This window comes from Ranitomeya variabilis, chromosome 1, assembly GCF_051348905.1.
Source record: "Ranitomeya variabilis isolate aRanVar5 chromosome 1, aRanVar5.hap1, whole genome shotgun sequence".
Lineage (NCBI taxonomy): Eukaryota > Metazoa > Chordata > Amphibia > Anura > Dendrobatidae > Ranitomeya > Ranitomeya variabilis.
In genome coordinates this window covers 362170926-362190597 of record NC_135232.1, presented here as the reverse complement: position 1 = coordinate 362190597, position 19672 = coordinate 362170926, and the positions used below count along the sequence as shown (strand labels likewise).

At 43.8% G+C, this 19672-nt stretch overlaps 1 protein-coding gene across 2 annotated transcripts in view; it reads right to left on the bottom strand.

The window, feature by feature from the left end:
- Positions 1-19672, bottom strand: part of GOLM1 (golgi membrane protein 1) — a 115080-nt gene that overhangs the window by 27568 nt on the left and 67840 nt on the right. For both annotated transcript variants that reach the window (XM_077248944.1, XM_077248946.1), the window contains exon 4: positions 13617-13671. In XM_077248944.1, the coding sequence (XP_077105059.1) occupies positions 13617-13671 (55 nt within the window). The remainder of the gene's footprint in view (positions 1-13616; positions 13672-19672) is intronic.

Sequence of the window (19672 nt, the reverse complement as noted above, 5' to 3'; positions counted from 1 at the left end):
GATGGAAAGTGGTCCATATGAGACAATTTATTTTTACCTAAAGCTGGTCCATACACAATATAGTTGCAGGGCTCAGTCGCAGGTCATGGGTCTTCCAACAGGATAATGACCCAAAACACACAGCTAAAAACACCCAAAAATGGTTATGAGGAAAACATTGGACTATTCTGAAGTGGCCTTCTATGAGCCCTGAGCTAAATCCTGTTGAGCATTTTTGGAAAGAGCTGAAACATGCCATCTGGAAAAGGCAACCTTCAAACATGAGACAACTGGAGCAGTTTGCTCTTGAGGAGTGGGCCAAAATACCTGTCGAGAGGTGCAGAAGTCTCATTGACAGTTACGGCAATCGTTTAATTGCAGTGATTGCCTCAAAAAGGTTGTGCAGTAAAATATTCCGTTAAGGGTACCATCATTTCTGTCCAGGCTTATTTCATGAGTTTTATTTTATTTATTTTTTTAATTCTGTGGAAGCATGGTTGAAAAGCAATGTCGGACTTTCATTTGTTCATTTTCATAGATTTTTTATTTATTATTACTTTTGTCAGATTCAGGATATTTCTGTGAACATTGTGGGGTTTTCTGTCATTAAACGAGGGGTAGCAACAATTTTGACCACGTGTGTATGTATCCCGACCCCACATAGGCTTGGCTGTGCATGTATTCTGTATGGGGAGGGGAGAGAAAACCACTGCTGGATGCCTCTGGTGGTAGCTTATCTCAAAAAACGGAAGGTTTGAGCACTTACATTTCAAGCCACTACTTATTTGTCCAGTTAAACTGACTGTCACCACAAAGATCACAGCACTCTTACTAACTTTCGAATTGGAAGTCAAAAATAATTAAAGAGGTATTTTGGCAGAATGCATGTATCAACTATCCACAGGTTAAGTACAAATACTAGATCCCTGGTGGTTCAATAAGTTGGACTCCACAAATCTGGAGAATGGGGGTCCCAGTTTTCCTTCTACCCAGTGGCAAACATGAAAACTAAGAAGAGATTGAATGGTATGGTGGTGATGCTGTGATCAGCTATTGACCGTTGTTCTATGGTTGTAATCTTGTGGCTGGTGGAATGGGACATTGGGTCCATTTTTCTGACACTTTGAGGGGGGAAGTTTTAGCATTTATCCAATGGATAGATAAATCATTCTGATAAGAATACCGCTTTATCCATTTAGGAAAAGATATTTAATCAAAGCATATCAGCTAGAGGTATGCAAAGTTGCAAATGTTGGTCAAAATTAAGTTACTGTATAGTCCAAACATGTCAATGATTATTGGGAAAAAAAACAAGCTTCAACCAGGTATGAAATTTGTCACAGTGTATACGTCAAAGTTATTCAGGGCAGATAAAATTCCCTAGAGATGTGCTTATGGCATATGTGCAGTTTCTGAAACGTAGTCATGATCCTGGTCATGAACAGGAGGAGGCTCACTATTAGGGACTTCATAACCTGTAAAGCCACATGTGTGGTGTATGTGTGTTAACAGGCCCATAGCAAAATACATTTCTCCAAGGTAAGGAAGCTGAATGGCCCTGTTGGGTATCCAGACTCCCGAAGGTCCCAGTGACTGCCTGTCATTTTCATCTTATCCTTCTTATTTGTCAGATATAGTTGATGTGTCCTCTTTCTGCAGATGAGCAACAGACCACTCACTATATCAGGGGAAAGGAACATTTTTTCTGCCAAGGGCCATTCGGATATTTATAACCTCATTTGCGGGCCATACAAAATTGTCAATGTAAAAATTAATTACCGGTATTCTGCTATATTTGATTAGCTAGAGCTGCTTATCTTTGGTGAGGCATGTGATGTTAGGCAATATTGATGTTCCTATTCACAATGGCTTTTAAAGGTTTGCGTCGGTCAGGAGTGCTATCGACTCTGTGATAATGATGTTTTGGTAAAGAACAGCTCACATCGGTAAGTTGTTCCAAACACAGCTGTATATTTCACTGCATGTCTCCTCAAAGTGGAAAATTCATTACTGTTCATGTAATGTTTATAGAATGCAAGCCGTGGGAGGTCTGCTGTATACATCACATAGACACGGAGACTGCTACATACACATCCTATAGGAGACACTGCGACCGCTGCACACATCCCAGGCAGGAGCACAGAGAGGGCTAATGCCACCCAAAAAGATTGTCCTGATGCTTGCACTTGGCAGTTAGGCTGTGTGCACACATTCCGGATTTTTCACGTTTTTTTCGCTATAAAAACGCAATAAAACCTCGAAAAAAAAACGCTCACATTAAGCATCCTATTAAAAGAATGCAATCCGCATTTTGTATGCACATGCTGTGTTTTTTTCCTGAGCGGAAACGCTTTCTGGAAAAAAACACAGCATGTTCATTAATTTGCGGAATCGCGGGGATTCTGCACACATAGGAATGCATTGATCCGCTTACTTCCCGCATGGGGCTATGCCCACTATGCGGGAAGTAAGCGGATCATGTGCAGATGGTACCCAGGGTGGAGGAGAGGAGACTCTCCTTCAGGCCCTGGGAACCATATAATTGTTTAAAAAAAAAATTAAAGTAAAAAATAATAATAAATCATCTTTATTTTTATATAGCGCTAACATATTCCGCAGCGCTTTACAGTTTGCACACATTATCATCACTGTCCCCGATGGGGCTCACAATTTAAATTCCCTATCAGTATGTGTTTGGAATGTGGGAGGAAACCGGAGTGCCCGGAGGAAACCCACGCAAACACGAAGAGAACATACAAACTCTTTGCAGATGTTGTCCTTGGTGGGGTTTGAACCCAGGACTCCAGCGCTGCAAGGCTGCAGTGCTAACCACTGCGCCACCATGCCGCCCGGTGATACCTTCTGATGGCCCCGGAGTCCTCCCGCCTCTCAGAGATGCACGCGGCGGCTTCCGTTTCCAGGGATGCTGTGTGCGAAGGACCTGGGATGACGTCGCGGTCATGTGACCATGACATCATCCCAGGTACTTCACACACAGCATCCCTGGGAACAGAAGCCGCCGCGTGCACCGCTGAGGAGATCGGGGGCCGTCGGAAGGTGAGAAGAACCATTTTTTTAATTATTTTAAACATTAGATCTTTTTACTATTGATGCTGCATAGGCAGCTTAAATAGTAAAAAGTTGGCCACGCTTGTCAAACACTATGTTTGACAAGTGTGACCCACCTGTCAATCAGTTTTCCAAGAAAACGCTAGCATTCTGCAAGCTAATTACGCTTGCAAAACACTAGTGTTTAGCGGGAATACACTTGCCAATTCCGCATGCGATGTACCCGCAGCAGGAGTTGCGGAATTGCCGCGGAAATTTCCGCGTCAATTTTTCAACATGTGCACTTACACTTACAGAAGTAATCCACTGTTTTGCGCACCATGGCGGCTGTCAGTAGTTAACACTGTGGACGCAGACCTCTACAAAACAATTCAAGGGTCAGCAGTCAAAAAATGGGTCCGGAAGCCCAAGCACTGTGGCCCAACGGGAATCTGCCTGAGGCCCAGCAAAAATTACATTTTTCCCAACCACTGCTCTATAACTACGTGTATGTAAAACATTAAATCATGTCTACTACTATACTTACTCGCTAATAACAACGAAGATGTCTAGTGCACTTGTCTCCAGAATTATATTAACCCCTTAGTGACCACCAATACGACTTAAAACTGACTTGCGATATAAGAGACTAGCATCCCCCCAACGGGTGACAACCAGCAGCTCTCAGCTGTACACTATAGCTGACAACTTGCTGCATCAGCCATGATCAGCGTTGGCACGGACAATAGCAATTTAACCCCTTAAATACTGCTGTCAATAGTGACTACAGCATCTAGATGGTTAACAAAGTGTGGGGGATCCCTCTTTAACCCCATTGGCACTCTGAGATCTTGATTGTGTTGTCCTGGTTTTTGCCATGGCAATTCATGGCCAAATAATGGCCTTAGAGTCTGACAGCTACAGTGGCATGTTCAGAAGTTAGAAACAATTTGGCTATGTGCACACGTTGCGGATTAGGCTTAGGGATATCTGGTGCGGATTCTGCATCTCTTGGCAGAAAACACAGGTGCGGATTTGACACGTTTTTTGTGCGGATTTACTGCGGATTTTGTGCGGATTTACTGCGTTTTTTTACCCCTGCGGAGTTCTATAATGGAATGGGTACAAAAACGCTGCAGATCCGCAAAAAAGAAGTGACATGCTACTTCTTTAATCCGCAGCGTTTCCGCACGGAATTTTCCGCACCATTAGAACAGCATTTTTTTTTCCTATTGATTTACATTGTACTGTAAATCACTTGCAGATCTGCAGCGTTTCTGTGCGGAAAAAAACCCTGCGGATCTGCAGGAAATCCGCAACGTGTGCACATACCCTTAGGTGGTAAAAATATATATTTTTTCATTCCCATCACGTCACTTTGCATTAATTCCTGAAAAGAACCTGAAGGGTTAATAAACTACCTGAAAGCAATTTTGAATATGTTGAGGGGTGCAGTTTTTAAAATGGTGTCACTTTTGGGGGTTCCAATATATAGGACCCCCAAAGTCATTTAAAAACTGAATAGGTCCCTAAAAGATAAGTTTTGTACATTTCCTTGAAAAAAAATCAAAAATTACAGCTACATTTTTAAACCGAAAATGCTAACATAAAAAATAAAACATTTTATAAATTGTGCTGATGTAAAGCAGACATGAGGGGAATGTTATTTATTAATGTTTTTGTGTGGTATGACTATCTGGATTAAAGGGATAATCAAAGTTTGAAATTTGCCAAATTTCTCATATTTTTATAGATAAACGCTAAACATATAAACCTAAATTTACCACTATCATAAGGAATAATGTGTCACGAAAAAACAGTCTCCAAATCAATGGGATATGTTGAAGCATTCCAGAGTTATTACTACATAAAGGGACACTTCCGGTTTCAAAAACATAACCTGGTCATTAAGCGGTTAAAGATCTCAATCCTACAGTACTTTCTGTATCAGATACTAGTAGCATGACAGTAGCTTAGTCTGCATGATATTGGGGCTGGTCATTCAGGGTACAAAGTACAATTAAGCGGAGAGCATAGCATCTCTACTTCTTGTTTATCTGCCATGAACGAAGTCATATTGAAGTGTACACTGAAGACAAGGGGATGACATAACATCTTTTCAATAATCATTGTATGACATATTTGGAATATACTATAATTCAGACTATTAATATGCATTTTCCTGTTCCTATCTGCAATATGCTTTTATTACACTTTCAGAAAATGACATGGCTACATTATTATTATTATTATTATAATTATATATTCTTATAGCGCCATTTTTTCCATGGCGCTTTACATGTGAGGAGGGGTGTACATAATAAAAACAAGTACAATAATCTTGAACAATACAAGTCACAACTGGAACAGGAGGAGAGAGGACCCTGCCCGCGAGGGCTCACAATCTACAAGGGATGGGTGAGGATACAGTAGGTGAGGGTAGAGCTGGTCGTGCAGCGGTTTGGTCGATCGGTGGTTACTGCAGGTTGTAGGCTTGCCGGAAGAGGTGGGTCTTCAGGTTCTTTTTGAAGGATTCGATGGTAGGCGAGAGTCTGATATGTTGTGGTAGAGAGTTCCAGAGTAGGGGGGATGCACGAGAGAAATCTTGTATGCGATTGTGTGAAGAGGAGATAAGAGGGGAGTAGAGAAGGAGATCTTGTGAGGATCGGAGGTTGCGTGCAGGAAAGTACCGGGAGACGAGGTCACAGATGTATGGAGGAGACAGGGTGTGGATGGCATTGTATGTCATGGTTAGGCTTTTGTACTGGAGTCTCTGGGTAATGGGGAGCCAGTGAAGGGATTGACAGAGGGGAGAGGCCGGGGAATAGCGGGGGGACAGGTGGATTAGTCGGGCAGCAGAGTTTAGAATAGATTGGAGGGGTGCGAGAGTGTTAGAGGGGAGGCCACAGAGCAGGAGGTTACAGTAGTCGAGGCGGGAGATGATGAGGGCATGGACTAGGGTTTTTGCAGATTCTTGGTTTAGGAATGTACGGATCCGTGAAATATTTTTGAGTTGGAGGCGGCAGGAAGTGGAAAGGGTTTGGATATGTGGTTTGAAGGAGAGATCAGTGTCAAGGATTACCCCAAGACAGCAGGCTTGTGGGACTGGGGAGAGTGGGCAGCCGTTTACTGTAATGGATAGGTTCGTTGGGGAGGTCGTGTGAGATGGGGGAAAGACAATGAATTCTGTTTTGTCCATGTTAAGTTTTAGAAATCTAGCGGAGAAGAAGGATGAAAGCATTAAGCTACTTACGGGTAGCGGCATTTTTCGGAGGCCCATGACAGCACCACGAGAGAGGGGATCCGCCCCTTTAGGAACAGGAAACCCACAGACACAAAAGGGCGGCACCTCTCCCATGCATCAGTTGGATTACAGAGCCTGAGAGGACTAACCGCAGTTAATGACAAGCAAACACAAAATTGCATACAATTGAACACAATGATTTTTAATAAAGTAATACATGTGAGAAGATAACATTCCTTCTTTAAATTATCTGGTTGATTATAAACCCAGGATGTGCAACCCCACGTGAAAAGGGAGGGAACTAAGGGTGCTGTCATGGGCCTCCGAAAAATGCCGCTACCCGTAAGTAGCTTAATGCTTTATTCGGACTCCCATGACAGCACCACGAGAGATTTACAGAGATGTAAGCCATTTTTAGGGAGGGACCACAGCCTGCAGCACCCTTAACCCGAAGGTGAGATCTGAGGAGAACCCCAAGTCTAACCTATAGTGCTTAAAGAAGGTAGAAGGGGATGACCATGTGGCCGCCTTACATATCTGGTCGACCGACACTCCAGACCTCTCTGCCCAGGATGACGCCATGGCTCGGGTGGAATGTGCCCTCAGATTCTGCGGAGCTGGACCCCCACCTGTCGTGTAAGCAAGAGAGATAGCCTCCCTAATCCATTTTGCTAATATGTATTTAGAAGCTCTAGCCCCTTTCCTTGGACCTTGGTAAGACAGGAATAGTGCATTATCCTTCTTCCAATCATTAGTGACCGAGATATATTGAAGAAGGCATCTCCTGACATCTAAGGTATGGAGCTCACTTTCTTTCGGGTTAGAAGGATTAGGGATAAATGAAGGTAAAATTATCTCCTGCGATCTGTGAAACTGTGATACTACTTTCGGTAAGTAGGCTGGGTCCGGTCTAAGGATAACTCTATCCTGAAGAAATTCTGTATACGGGGGATTTCTAGAGAGCGCCTGGATGTCTCCTATTCTGCGAGCTGATGTTATAGCTATTAGGAAAGCTGTTTTGAGAGATAACATCCTGACTGAGGCTTCATTCAACGGCTCAAAAGGAGGCTTTGTCAAAGAAGAAAGGACCAGATTTAAATCCCATGGCACCATTTTGTTTCTATACAGTGGTCTAATTATACCGACCGCCTTAATGAACCTCGACACCCAGTAGTTACCCGCAATATTACATGAAAACAGGGCTCCAAGTGCTGAAACTTGTACCCTTAAAGTGCTTGTGGAGAGTTTTAACTCTAACCCTCTTTGCAAAAATTCCAATATTTGACGTATTGGTACACCATCATTAATATTAAATTTTGAGGAAGTTAAGAACTTTCTCCAGGTTCTGGAGTAGATTTTTGTTGTTATCGGCTTTCTACTTCTTAAAAGGGTATCGACTAATTTAGGAGAGAAGCCTTTATTTTCTAACAATGACCGCTCAAAATCCAAGCCGTCAAATGAAGTCCCTTCACTTGTGGATGGAGTATCGGCCCCTGGGAAAGCAAATTTGGGATGTCTGGGAGTACCCAGGGATCGCCCACTGACATCATCCTGAGCCATGAAAACCAGGTTCTCCTGGGCCAAAAGGGAGCAATCAGAATGAGTCTCGCCCGATCTTCTCTGACTTTCCTCACCACTAGAGGTAGTAGGTTCAGTGGCGGGAAGGCGTAGGCCAGAGAAAAATCCCATTTTATGAGGAATGCGTCCACTGCCAGTGGATTTTCCCTGGGATTTAAGGAACAAAAGTTTTTTACTTTTTTGTTCTCCCTTGTGGCGAATAGGTCCACCACCGGTTGACCCCACAAGCGGACAATCTGTCTGAAGATGTCTCCATTTAGAGACCATTCTCCTTGTTTTAGGACATTGCGGCTGAGAAAGTCCGCTTTTATGTTGTCTTTTCCTGTGATGTGCAGAGCAGTCAAAGATTGTAAATTCTCTTCTGCCACCCGGAGGAGACGATCTGTGATCTGCATCAGAGCCTCGGAGCGTGTCCCTCCTTGATGATTTATATAGGAGACTGCTACCCGGTTGTCTGAGAGGATCCTGACGTGGTGGCCCTGCAGATACATGAGGAGGTTTTTAACCGACAACTCGATTGCTAATAATTCTCTCTGATTGGAAGAGGACGTTGAGTATGGTTCCCATTGGCCTTGCACTACAATGTCATTCATGTGAGCCCCCCAACCTGAGGAGCTGGCATCCGTAGTCACAACCCGGGACACATCTATCATCCAGGGAACGCCTGCTGATAAATTATCCCTATTCAGCCACCAATTTAGGGATTTGAGAGTCGCTGGTTCAAGCGTTATTTTTTCTTCTAATACACCCCTCAAGATCCTATCCTTAACTAAAATCTCTTTTTGGAGGGATCTAGTGTGAAAGTGTGCCCACCTTACCGCTGGAATGCACGATGTGAGGGACCCCAACAGGGACATAGCTTGCCGCAGGGTCATAGAGGGTGTATTAATTGCTTTTAGAACCTGATGCTGAATCTGAGTTAATTTATTTTCTGGAAGATAACACTGTTGTGTAGTTGAATCTAGTAATAGGCCCAGAAACTTTTGAATTTTTTGAGGCTGTAACCGAGATTTTTCAAAATTAATTATCCAGCCCAGGCGTTCCAGCTTAACTCTAGTAAGCTCCAGTTGGGACAAACAGTGTTCTACGGAGTTACCTACTATGAGGAAATCATCCAGGTATGGGACAATAAGGACATTAGATTCTCGCAAGTGAGCCATCACCTCCGCCACTATTTTTGTGAATACTCTAGGGGCTGACGTTATACCGAAGGGAAGAGCTCTGTACTGAAAATGATAAACAACTCCACCCATTAATACTGCTACCCTCAAGAACTGCTGGAAATCCACATGAATAGGTACGTGGTAATAGGCATCCTTTAAATCGACTACCACCATAAAGCAGTTTTTGAACAGTATTTTTATTGTCGAGCTGATGGACTCCATTTTAAAGGTATGCTTAACCAAATAACTGTTAAGATGTCTGAGATTTATGATGGTCCTATACGTGTTGTCGGGCTTCTGGATAAGAAACAAGGGAGAATAGAAACCTTTCCCTCTATCAGCCTCTGGAACCTGTGTAAGGACATTTTTTGAACAGAGAGACCACACCTCTTCTTCCAGAGCAGATTGCTCTAGAGGATTAGAACGTAATGGAGTTAACATAAACTTATCCCGTGGGGTATGGCAGAACTCAAGAGTAAGACCCCGAGAAATAGTATCTTGCACCCAGATACTATTCGTGATCCTTGACCATTCTGAACCAAAATGTAAAAGTCTACCCCCCACCGGGGCTCCTAGTCATTTGTCCTCCTTCTTCCTTTCTTTTGAGGAACGACGGAACATATATCCCGTACCTCGTCTACGTCTGTCATCCCACCTAGACCGATCCCTTGAAGGTGAAAAGGTACGCTTCCCTCCGCGACCGAACCTTCTTTTATTAAAGGGACGACGGTAGGACCCCAGCAGATTGGGGAACTTCTTTTTGTCATCTCCCGCCTTCTCTAGGAGTTCGTCTAAGGTGGGCCCGAATAGGTATTCCCCTTTACAAGGGATGATGCAGAGTTTTGACCTTGATTGTATATCGCCTGGCCAACATTTCAGCCAAAGAGCCCTCCTGGCCGCATTCGAGAGACCTGCTGCTCTAGCCGCCATTTTGACAGAGTCAATAGATGCATCTGATAAGAAGGCAGCCGCTTCTTGGATCAGTGGTAAGGCAGACAAAATAGAGTCCCTTGATGCACCTTCTTTTAACTGAGTCTCTAACTGTTCCAACCAGACCATCATTGATCTGGCTGTACAGGTTGAAGCCACCGCAGGCCTTAAAGAGCCGGCCGCCATCTCCCAGGTACTTTTTAGAAAGGTGTCCGCTTTTCTATCAAGGGGGTCCTTAAGGGTCCCCATGTCCTCAAAAGGGAGAGAGGCTCGTTTAGCTACTTTGGCTATTGCCGCATCCAACTTAGGGGCTTTTTCCCAGTTGGTGACTGCAGGATCATCGAATGGATATCTGCGCTTCTGCGCTGGAGGTAAAGAACCCTTTCTTTCGGGTTTTTTCCACTCTCTATTGATGAGATCCTGGATTTTTTCATTGAGCGGGAAGACTCTCCGTTTTTTCTGCTCCAACCCACTGAACATAATTTCCTCCTTGGAAAGTTGGGGTCTCGGTTCCGTTATGCCCATCGTTCCTCTGACCGCCTTAACCAGCTTATCCACTCGTTCAAGGGGTAGACAGAAGCGGGCGGTGTCCTCATCCGAGGAAGAGGAAGACGCAGCTGAACCGGAAAAAACTTCCTCCTTATCCTCTTCTACTGAAGAATCGGAGAGTAACGGAGCTTTGGACTTAGAGCTTCCTCCTTGAGAGAGACCCTTCAAGGATTGTCTGACCTCCATTCTGATCAACTCCTTCAGGCTGGTGGTCATAGTAAGGGATTCCTCCGCTACCTGAGGGGGGTAAGTAAAGCAATCTAACTCCTGTAGATATAATGCTCTCCCCCTCTCCCCTTTCCTGAGACCTCACCGTCTGCTGGATACAGGGCCCACATAACTTTTTGGGGCACGAATCAGGTAGGGGAACCCCGCAGATACCACATTCCCTGTGTTTCGCCTTCCCGGCACATTTCTTCCCCTATAATGGAACATATGAGGGGAATCATGTCACTGGGTGAACTTTCACGAAGATCACTTACCAGCGCTGCCCAGAGAAAAAAGTACCGGAATACGAGGGGGATTTCCACTGGCTGATGCTCCAGACCCCTGTCTGGAGGTGCTTTTGTGGCCAGACTCACTACTCCTCCTGTCGCGATCCTTCCCTTTGGGCTTCTGGGACACCTCTTGCAGCAACTGCACGTGCTCGTCCTCCATCTTCACCATATGAGGCCAGAAGCAAGGGATCACGATCTGGAGTTCCTTTTATAACCCCTCCTCCGGTCAGCAGCTGTGCCTAGCGCTCCCCTGATTACTTCTTTCGGCCTCCCCCTGGTGCAGGCGGTAAGCCCTGGGGCCCAGAACGCCGGCGATGCTATTACCGGTGGGCGCCGCCATCTTGGACTCACTGCGCATGCGCAGGACCCCGGAACCCGGAAGTGACCGCCGACTCCTCCCCCGGCGTCACCCGGGCTCCCAGCGCTTCAGTATCGGCGCACAGAGCGGCGAGGACGCCGGACAGAGCCGCAGCACTCCCGGATGGCGCCCCCGAGCACCGCCGCATACCTGAGCCCCAGCCACCCCAGAAGGAGGAGACTCAGGGGATATACTCACCCGGCGCTGGCCCGGAGACAGGACACCACCGGTGGCTGCTCCCTGCTGGAATGTCGCCACATGCAGCCCTGCCAGGACCATTGCGACATCTACCAGGAACCCCGCACCGGCCGAGGTAGGAGACCCCCTCGCTACCTGAGTCGGCCGGCCGGCCTGGGATCCTTTTGTGAAATCTGCAGGATCCCGTCCCGTTAGGAACAGGAAACCAACTGATGCATGGGAGAGGTGCCGCCCTTTTGTGTCTGTGGGTTTCCTGTTCCTAAAGGGGCGGATCCCCTCTCTCGTGGTGCTGTCATGGGAGTCCGAATAAATAGCGGATAGACATTGAGGGATTCTGGCTAGAAGGGTGGTGATATCTGGTCCAGAGATGTAGATCTGTGTGTCATCAGCATAGAGGTGATACTGAAAGCCGTGAGATTCTATGAGCTGTCCCAGGCCAAAGGTGTAAATGGAGAAGAGCAGGGGCCCTAGAACTGAACCTTGCGGGACTCCGACAGATAGGGGGCGAGGTGAGGAGGTGGTGTGTGAGTGGGAGACGCTGAATGTCCGGTCTGTTAGGTATGATGAGATCCAGGAAAGGGCCAAGTTTGTGATGCCAAGGGATGAGAGGGTCTGCAGCAACAGGGAATGGTCCACTGTGTCAAAGGCAGAGGACAGGTCCAGGAGGAGGAGGATAGAGTAGTGCCGCTTGCTCTTGGCGGTTAATAGGTCATTGGTGACCTTAGTTAGGGCAGTTTCAGTGGAGTGGTGTGACCGGAAGCCAGATTGAAAGCGGTCGAAGAGGGAGCAGGAAGAAAGATGGGAGGACAGTTCAAGATGGACGTGTTGTTCCAGTAGTTTTGAGGCATAGGGGAGAAGTGATATAGGGCGAGAGCTAGATACAGAGGATGGGTCAAGAGAGGGCTTTTTGAGGATAGGTGTGATGGAGGCATGTTTAAAGCTTGGGGGGAAAATACCAGTTGTTAGTGATAGGTTGAAGAGATGGGTTAGGGTTGGGATGAATACTGTGGCAAGGTTTGGGATGAAGTGGGATGGGATCGGATCAAGTGCACAGGTGGTGAGATGCGATCTTGAGAGTAGAGTGGAGAGTCTGTCTTCTGTAATGATAGAGAAGTTGGTTTTGGAGGTGGAGGGCTGGGTATGTACATTACATACCGGTGTCTATTTTTTCATCTGTGTAAAACGGGCAGTTTGTCTCTCACCCCATTTCATATTAGTGTTGCATCTGTTTTTGCACATCCATTTTTAAAGTTCAAGGGAGTGTTTTTTGTTTTTTTTACTAGGAAAGTGTACTTTCCCTGTATGATAAGCAGGCAGCAACATACAGAGAGAAAATAACGCCCCCACAATAGCTTAGGACAGACATTCGCCTGTGTGAGACAAGTAATGACAACTTGCTCTCGCTACAGTGATTACAAGTGTAGCGCTGAGACTACTAACACCTTTTATCTTTTTACATTTCTTTGTCGGTGCAGACTCTATGCTGTAGAGAGAAGGGCAGCACAGAAGAGCTGATCTTGGCCTCATTCATGCCTCATAGTGCTGTCAGCTCAGCTGTACTCCTCCCCCTTCACTGCCCCACAGTGATTGCCATGAGATGAAAGCTAAAAAGTGTAAGTAATGTACAGTTTACTTAACCCTGCAGCCACTATTAGATGATGTGGAAAGCTTAACAAGCTAAAACTTCAGAAAGGTCCTTTTGAAATTCATGAATGTGGTGGCTGCACACATTAAGAAGCATGCCACCTTCAGAGCTTTTTTTCTTATTTATCTATAGTTTAAATAGTTTCACCATTAAATGGTTGAAGTGTACTGCTGCCAAGTAACAGCCTATTTTTACCTTGTCTCTTTAAAAGGATATTCCTTTCAGCATTTATTGCATATCCATCAGATATACCAGAAATGTCTGATAATCATGGGTCTCACACCTATACTGAGGACCGTTCCAGGTGTAGGAACTTTCCGTCTTTTTTTTTGCCCCTTTAGAAGAGTCAATGGCAATGTAGCAGTACGTATCATACAAGACAACATAGAAACGAAGACAACTACAAAAAGTATAAAAATCTACTTACCTTGAAGGGTCTGTAGGAAGTAGTCTTTAGCAGTTACATTGCTCTGTAAACTCTCCTGTAAAAAAAATTACAGAAAATGACCTTTATTTCAAGACTAAAGAGATAAATTGCACAAATAATACTGTAAGCCCTGCCAAAAGTCTATCTGTAACAACATGTTACGCTCCTAAGAAGTGGTGAAGTACTCAGTCACTCAGTTGTGGCTAGTGTTGCCCCCATCAAACGCCTCACCATGACGGCAAAGTGATTATGGGCAAAAACTAAGATGGAATATTTATCATCTGCCTGATGGGCATAGAAATAAGACTGAGGAAGGGTACATGGTGGTGTTGAAGAGTCAGATGTGCGTTTATCGGAAGTGACCCAGGTCTACCACTTTCGGATGTATGTGGAAAGTCATGATATTTGTGCCCACTCTAAGAGGTCCATCCTGTATCCATTGCTAGGACTGCAAATTTAGCTATGCAGAGAAGTTCTTATTTAGAAAGGGCAATCTCTACTGCAAGTGAGGGCATTTCATTATACATGCCCAGAAACACAAAAATTATGTTCAGCAGGGGAAAGAATATAACCAGGGGGCCAACTAGCCCTAAAAGTACAAAACCAGCAAGTGGCCTAGGTTGATGGCACTTCCATCAAATAAGGCTTCCTTTTGTTTACAGGTTTAATATATGCCAAATACATAAAAAAATATGAAAACCTTTATTGAGACAAATACACACATAGTAGAAAACAAAAGTTAATTTTTTGGATCGATACAAATACAAAAGTTACTGCATTCATGGAGTGTACACTAAATTCATCAAAAGGTTAGATGACTCCAAATGTTTTCATGATTAGCTCGTTAATCTTAAGGAATAATTTGCAAGGTTGTATTAGACCAATGTGAATAAATTTATGAGGAGATAAAGCACAAGCACACAATTTGAGAAAAGGTTAAGTTAAATAGGCCAGAAAGCCCTAATCTAATAAAGGTGTGTGTGTGTGTGTGTGTGTCTGTGTGTGTGTGTGTGTGTGTGTGTGTGTGTGTGTGTGTGTGTGTGTGTGTGTGTGTGTGTGTGTCCGTCCGTCCGGGATTGGCATCTGCACCGTCGCAGGTGTGTGTGTGTGTGTGTGTCCGTCCGTCCGTCCGGGATTGGCATCTGCACCGTCGCAGGTGTGTGTGTGTGTGTGTGTGTGTGTGTCCGTCCGTCCGGGATTGGCATCTGCACCGTCGCAGGTGTGTGTGTGTGTGTGTGTGTGTGTGTGTGTGTGTGTGTGTGTGTGTGTGTGTGTGTGTGTGTGTGTGTGTGTGTCCGTCCGGGACATAAGCTATGTTGGGAGGCGAAATTTTAACCCCGTTCCTCTTCACCAAACAATTTTGCCCCTATCTACATAATGGGGAAAAAGTGAAAGGAAAAAAGTGTTGGAGGCGAATTGACAGCTGGCTGCCAGATGTGAAGAAGGGGGACTTAAAGAATGAGAGCGATGGCGCCAAAGAGTATATACCGTACAGTTGCTAAGGTGGGGCCCCGACATGGGATACTCACCACACACGGGGATATGAACACACACACAAAATGAGACACACACTACCACATGCTTGAATACATATACCACCCTCAGCACACATTTCACCACACATACACCAACCTCACCACATAAAAGTCGAAACACAAAAGTCGCTACTCAAAACTCGCCACGCGCAAAATTCTCCACATGCAAAACTAGGCTCACACAAAACTCGCCATACGTGCAAAACTCACCACACGTGCAAAACTTGCACACGCGGAAAAATTGCCACATGCACAAAAGTTGCAACACGTGCAAAAGTTGCCTCACACAAAACTTGCACATACTCAAAACGTACCACAAATGTACCATATAGGAAATACGGCAGCTGTCAGTCACATGACCTGTCTATTATGTGTATGTGTGAGCTAATATATACTGCCGGGGAGAGGGCTTCCTGTTGGCTGCGGATTTATCAGGCTGCCAATTTAGCTTACAAATACTGAGGTAAAAATACTGAGCAAATAACATGTGAACGAGGTCTAATACAGGAGGAGATGACACACAGATATATACTATATACAGGAGGAGATGACATACAGGTACATACTATATACAGGGGAGATAACACACAGGTATATACTATATACAGAAGCAGATGACACACAGGTATATACTATATACAGATGACACACAGGTATATACTATATACAGGAGGAGATGACACAAGTATATACTATATACAGGAGGAGATGACATACAGGTACATACTATATACAGGAGCAGATGACCGGTATATACTATATACAGGAGATGACACACAGGTATATACTATATACATGAGGAGATGACATACAGGTATATACTATATACAGGGGAGAGTTCACAGGTAAAAACTATATAGAGGTGCAGATGACACAGGTATATACTATATACAGGAGATGACATACAGGTATATACTATATACAGGAGATGACACACAGGTATATACTATATACAGGGGAGAGGACACTGGTATATACTATATACAGAAGCAGATGACACAGGTATATACTATATACAGGAGGAGATGACAGATATATACTATATACAGGAGATGACAGGTATATACTATATACAGGAGGAGATGACAGATATATACTATATACAGGAGGAGAGGACATACAGGTACATACTATATACAGGGGAGATGACACACAGGTATATACTATATACAGGAGCAGATGACAGGTATATACTATATACAGGAGGAGATGACAGGTATATACTATATACATGAGGAGATGACATACAGGTATATACTATATACATGAGGAGATGGCATACAGGTATATACTATATACAGGGGAGAGTTCACAGGTATATACTATATACAGGTGCAGATGACACAGGTATATACTATATACAGGAGATGACACAGGTATATACTATATACAGGGGAGAGGACACAGGTATATACTATATACAGGAGATGACATACAGGTATATACTATATACAGGAGGAGATGACATACAGGTATATACTATATACAGGGGAGATGACACAGGTATTTACTATATACAGGAGCAGAGGACATACAGGTATATACTATATACAGGAGATGACATACAGGTATATACTATATACAGGAGATGACATACAGGTACATACTATATACAGGGGAGATGACACGTACTTACTATATACAGGAGGAGATGACAGCAGGTATATACTATTTACAGGGGAGATGACACAGGTATATACTATGTACAGGAGATGACATACAGGTGTATACTATATATAAGGGAGATGACAAACATGTATATACTGAGGGGAAAATGAGAGGTGTGAGGTGAAAATGAGAGGTGAGAGGTGAAAATGAGAGGTGTGAGGTGAAAATGAAAAGGTGTGAGTGCAAAATGAGAGGAGTGAGGGAAAATAGTGGAGTGATCGGAAAATGACAGATGTGAGGTCGAAATGACAAGTGTTAGGGGGGAATGAGAGGAGTGAGGGGGAAAATGTAAGATGTGAGGGGGAAAATAACACATCACCACAGGGACTCCAACAACCCGGACCCGCTTCCCCTTCTCTGACCTCCAATCACTCTACGCATCGCCAAGTGCCCTTTTTGGAGCCTGCTCATCATAAATGCCTGTTCTGTCTATGCGGGGTCCTTCTCTACTATATCTTCTTCTATTATCTCTACAAGTGAGGTTTGACAAAGGCCCACTACGGGGCCGAAACGTTACCTCAACTTCGCTATACTTCTGTGGTGAATACAATAAATTACTCCTTTTTTGCATTTGAAAAATTCCAAGAATTTGTGTGCGGCTGTTTCTTATGAATTTATGAGCCAACTGGATAGCATCCAGGTTCAGCCTGCACCTGTCCTCATTGATCAGAGTGCACGCCATTTCCACTTCTAGGGGAAAAATGAGAGGCGTGATGGGAAAATAAGAGAAATGAGGTGCTATAACTAACCACAGACATTTACTAAGACCAGGCAACGCCGGGCTCTTCAGCTGGTAGGGATATAAAGAGCCAATGTCCCTCCTATATTTGAATGCAAAGAGTGGACCAAACAATGGACATGTGCACAAACCTCATCATCAACTACAAGAAACGTCTGGCTGCTGTGCTTGCCAACAAGGGTTTTAACACAAAGTAGTAAGTCTTGTTTGCCAGAGGGATCAAATACTTATTTCTCACTGCAAAATGCAAATAAATTTATATAGTTTATACAATGTGATTTTCTGGACTGTATTTTTGATATTCTATCTCTCAATGTTAAAATTAACCTACCCTTATAGACTGTTCATGTCTCTGTCAGTGGGAAACCTTACAAAATCAGTAAGAGATCAAATACTTATTTCCTTCAATATGTGTGTGTGTATAGCTTAATAAAGATTTATATATATTTTTTATATCTCTAAAGGTATTTTCCATAATGTTTATATAGATTTAAACTTGTTTTTATATAGTACATGATATATTCTATTTTAGTATAAGATATTTAAAAAAAAAAAAAAAGAAAAAAAGAAATACAAACATAGTTTTTTAACTGTTCTGCTTTTTTTTTTTGTATCTCAGGTTTGCAAAGATTGGACAGTTCGCATTACGATCTCCATATAGGAAAATAGATGGCATCAATTGTGCCAGAACAGTCATATATATGCTCTGCCAATATTTTTAAAAGGAATCTGCCAGCAGGTTTTTGCTATGTAATTTGAGCAAACCATGATGTAGGAGCAGAGACCCTGAATACAGTAATGTATCACTTATTGGGCTGTATAGTGCTGTTTCAATACAATGAACCCTGCAAAATCATGACTATAGCTCTGGACTATAATGCTGGCTGCCACATTGGTTCAGGAAAAGGTTAATTAGCCAAGGAAAGCAATATATGAAATGTTGAATTATTATTACAAAGATAACATTTTATATATTGTTTATTGCTATATAAAATTGTAAAACGTTGTTCAAAGGTTGTCACCTGACTAACCCACAAAATGACTCTACATTCCTGATCATCGTCACTAGCAATAATGCTGTACATAAGTAATGAAGATGTGCATTCATAAATCAGTAAAGTCCAAAGTACAATTCTATTGCTTTATAACACCGATAATAAAACTCTACACAGGATTTATGAGGAGCGCCAAAAGGAAACAATGGATGATACAACACAGAAATGGAGGGGGAAAAAAAATTACAACCTCCAAAAGTGTCTTCAGTTTTCCTTTAAGTTTGTTGACATGGTGAAGTTATAACTATTTTGTCAGGTTAAAAAAAAAAAAAAAAAAAATGCAAAAAAACAAAGCAATTAAGAGGAATTTAAATACAAGATAAAAAAAAGTGTGTGTGTGTTAACAGGGGGTCTGCAAAGAGATTAGTACGTAGTGTACCTTGGCTTGTAACTACAACTAGACACTACAGAAAGACAAAGGTCAACCCCCCCACCCCATGGGAGCATTCTATGCGTGATGTCAAAAATCCCCCAGTGGGAACATTCTATGCGTGATGTCACCAATCTCCCGTGGGAACCGCGCTTAGTAACCCGATATTTACCCTGGTTACCATTGTAAAAGTTAAAAAAAAAAAAAACAGTACATACTCACATTCTGATGTCTGTCACGTCCCCCGGCGTCCACAGGGTTAAAACTGCTTTCGGCAGGAGCGCTGCTGATGCACGCGCTGCTGCCGAGAGCTTCCCTGCACTGACTGTCAGCGCCGGCCGTAAAGCAGAGCACAGCGGTGACGTCACCGCTGTTACTGCCAGCGCTGAACCCTGTGGACGCCAGCGGGGGACGTGACAGACATCAGAATGTGAGTATGTAGTTTTGTTGTTTTTTTTTTTACTTTTACAATGGTAACCAGGGTAAATATCGGGTTACTAAGCGCGGCCCTGCACTTAGTAACCCGATGTTTACCCTGCTTACCCGGGTGCTGCAGGGGGACTTCGGCATCGTTGAAGACAGTTTCAACGATGCCGAAGTCGTTCCCCTGATCGTTGGTCGCTGGAGAGAGCTGTCTGTGTGACAGCTCCCCAGCGACCACACAACGACTTACCAACGATCACGGCCAG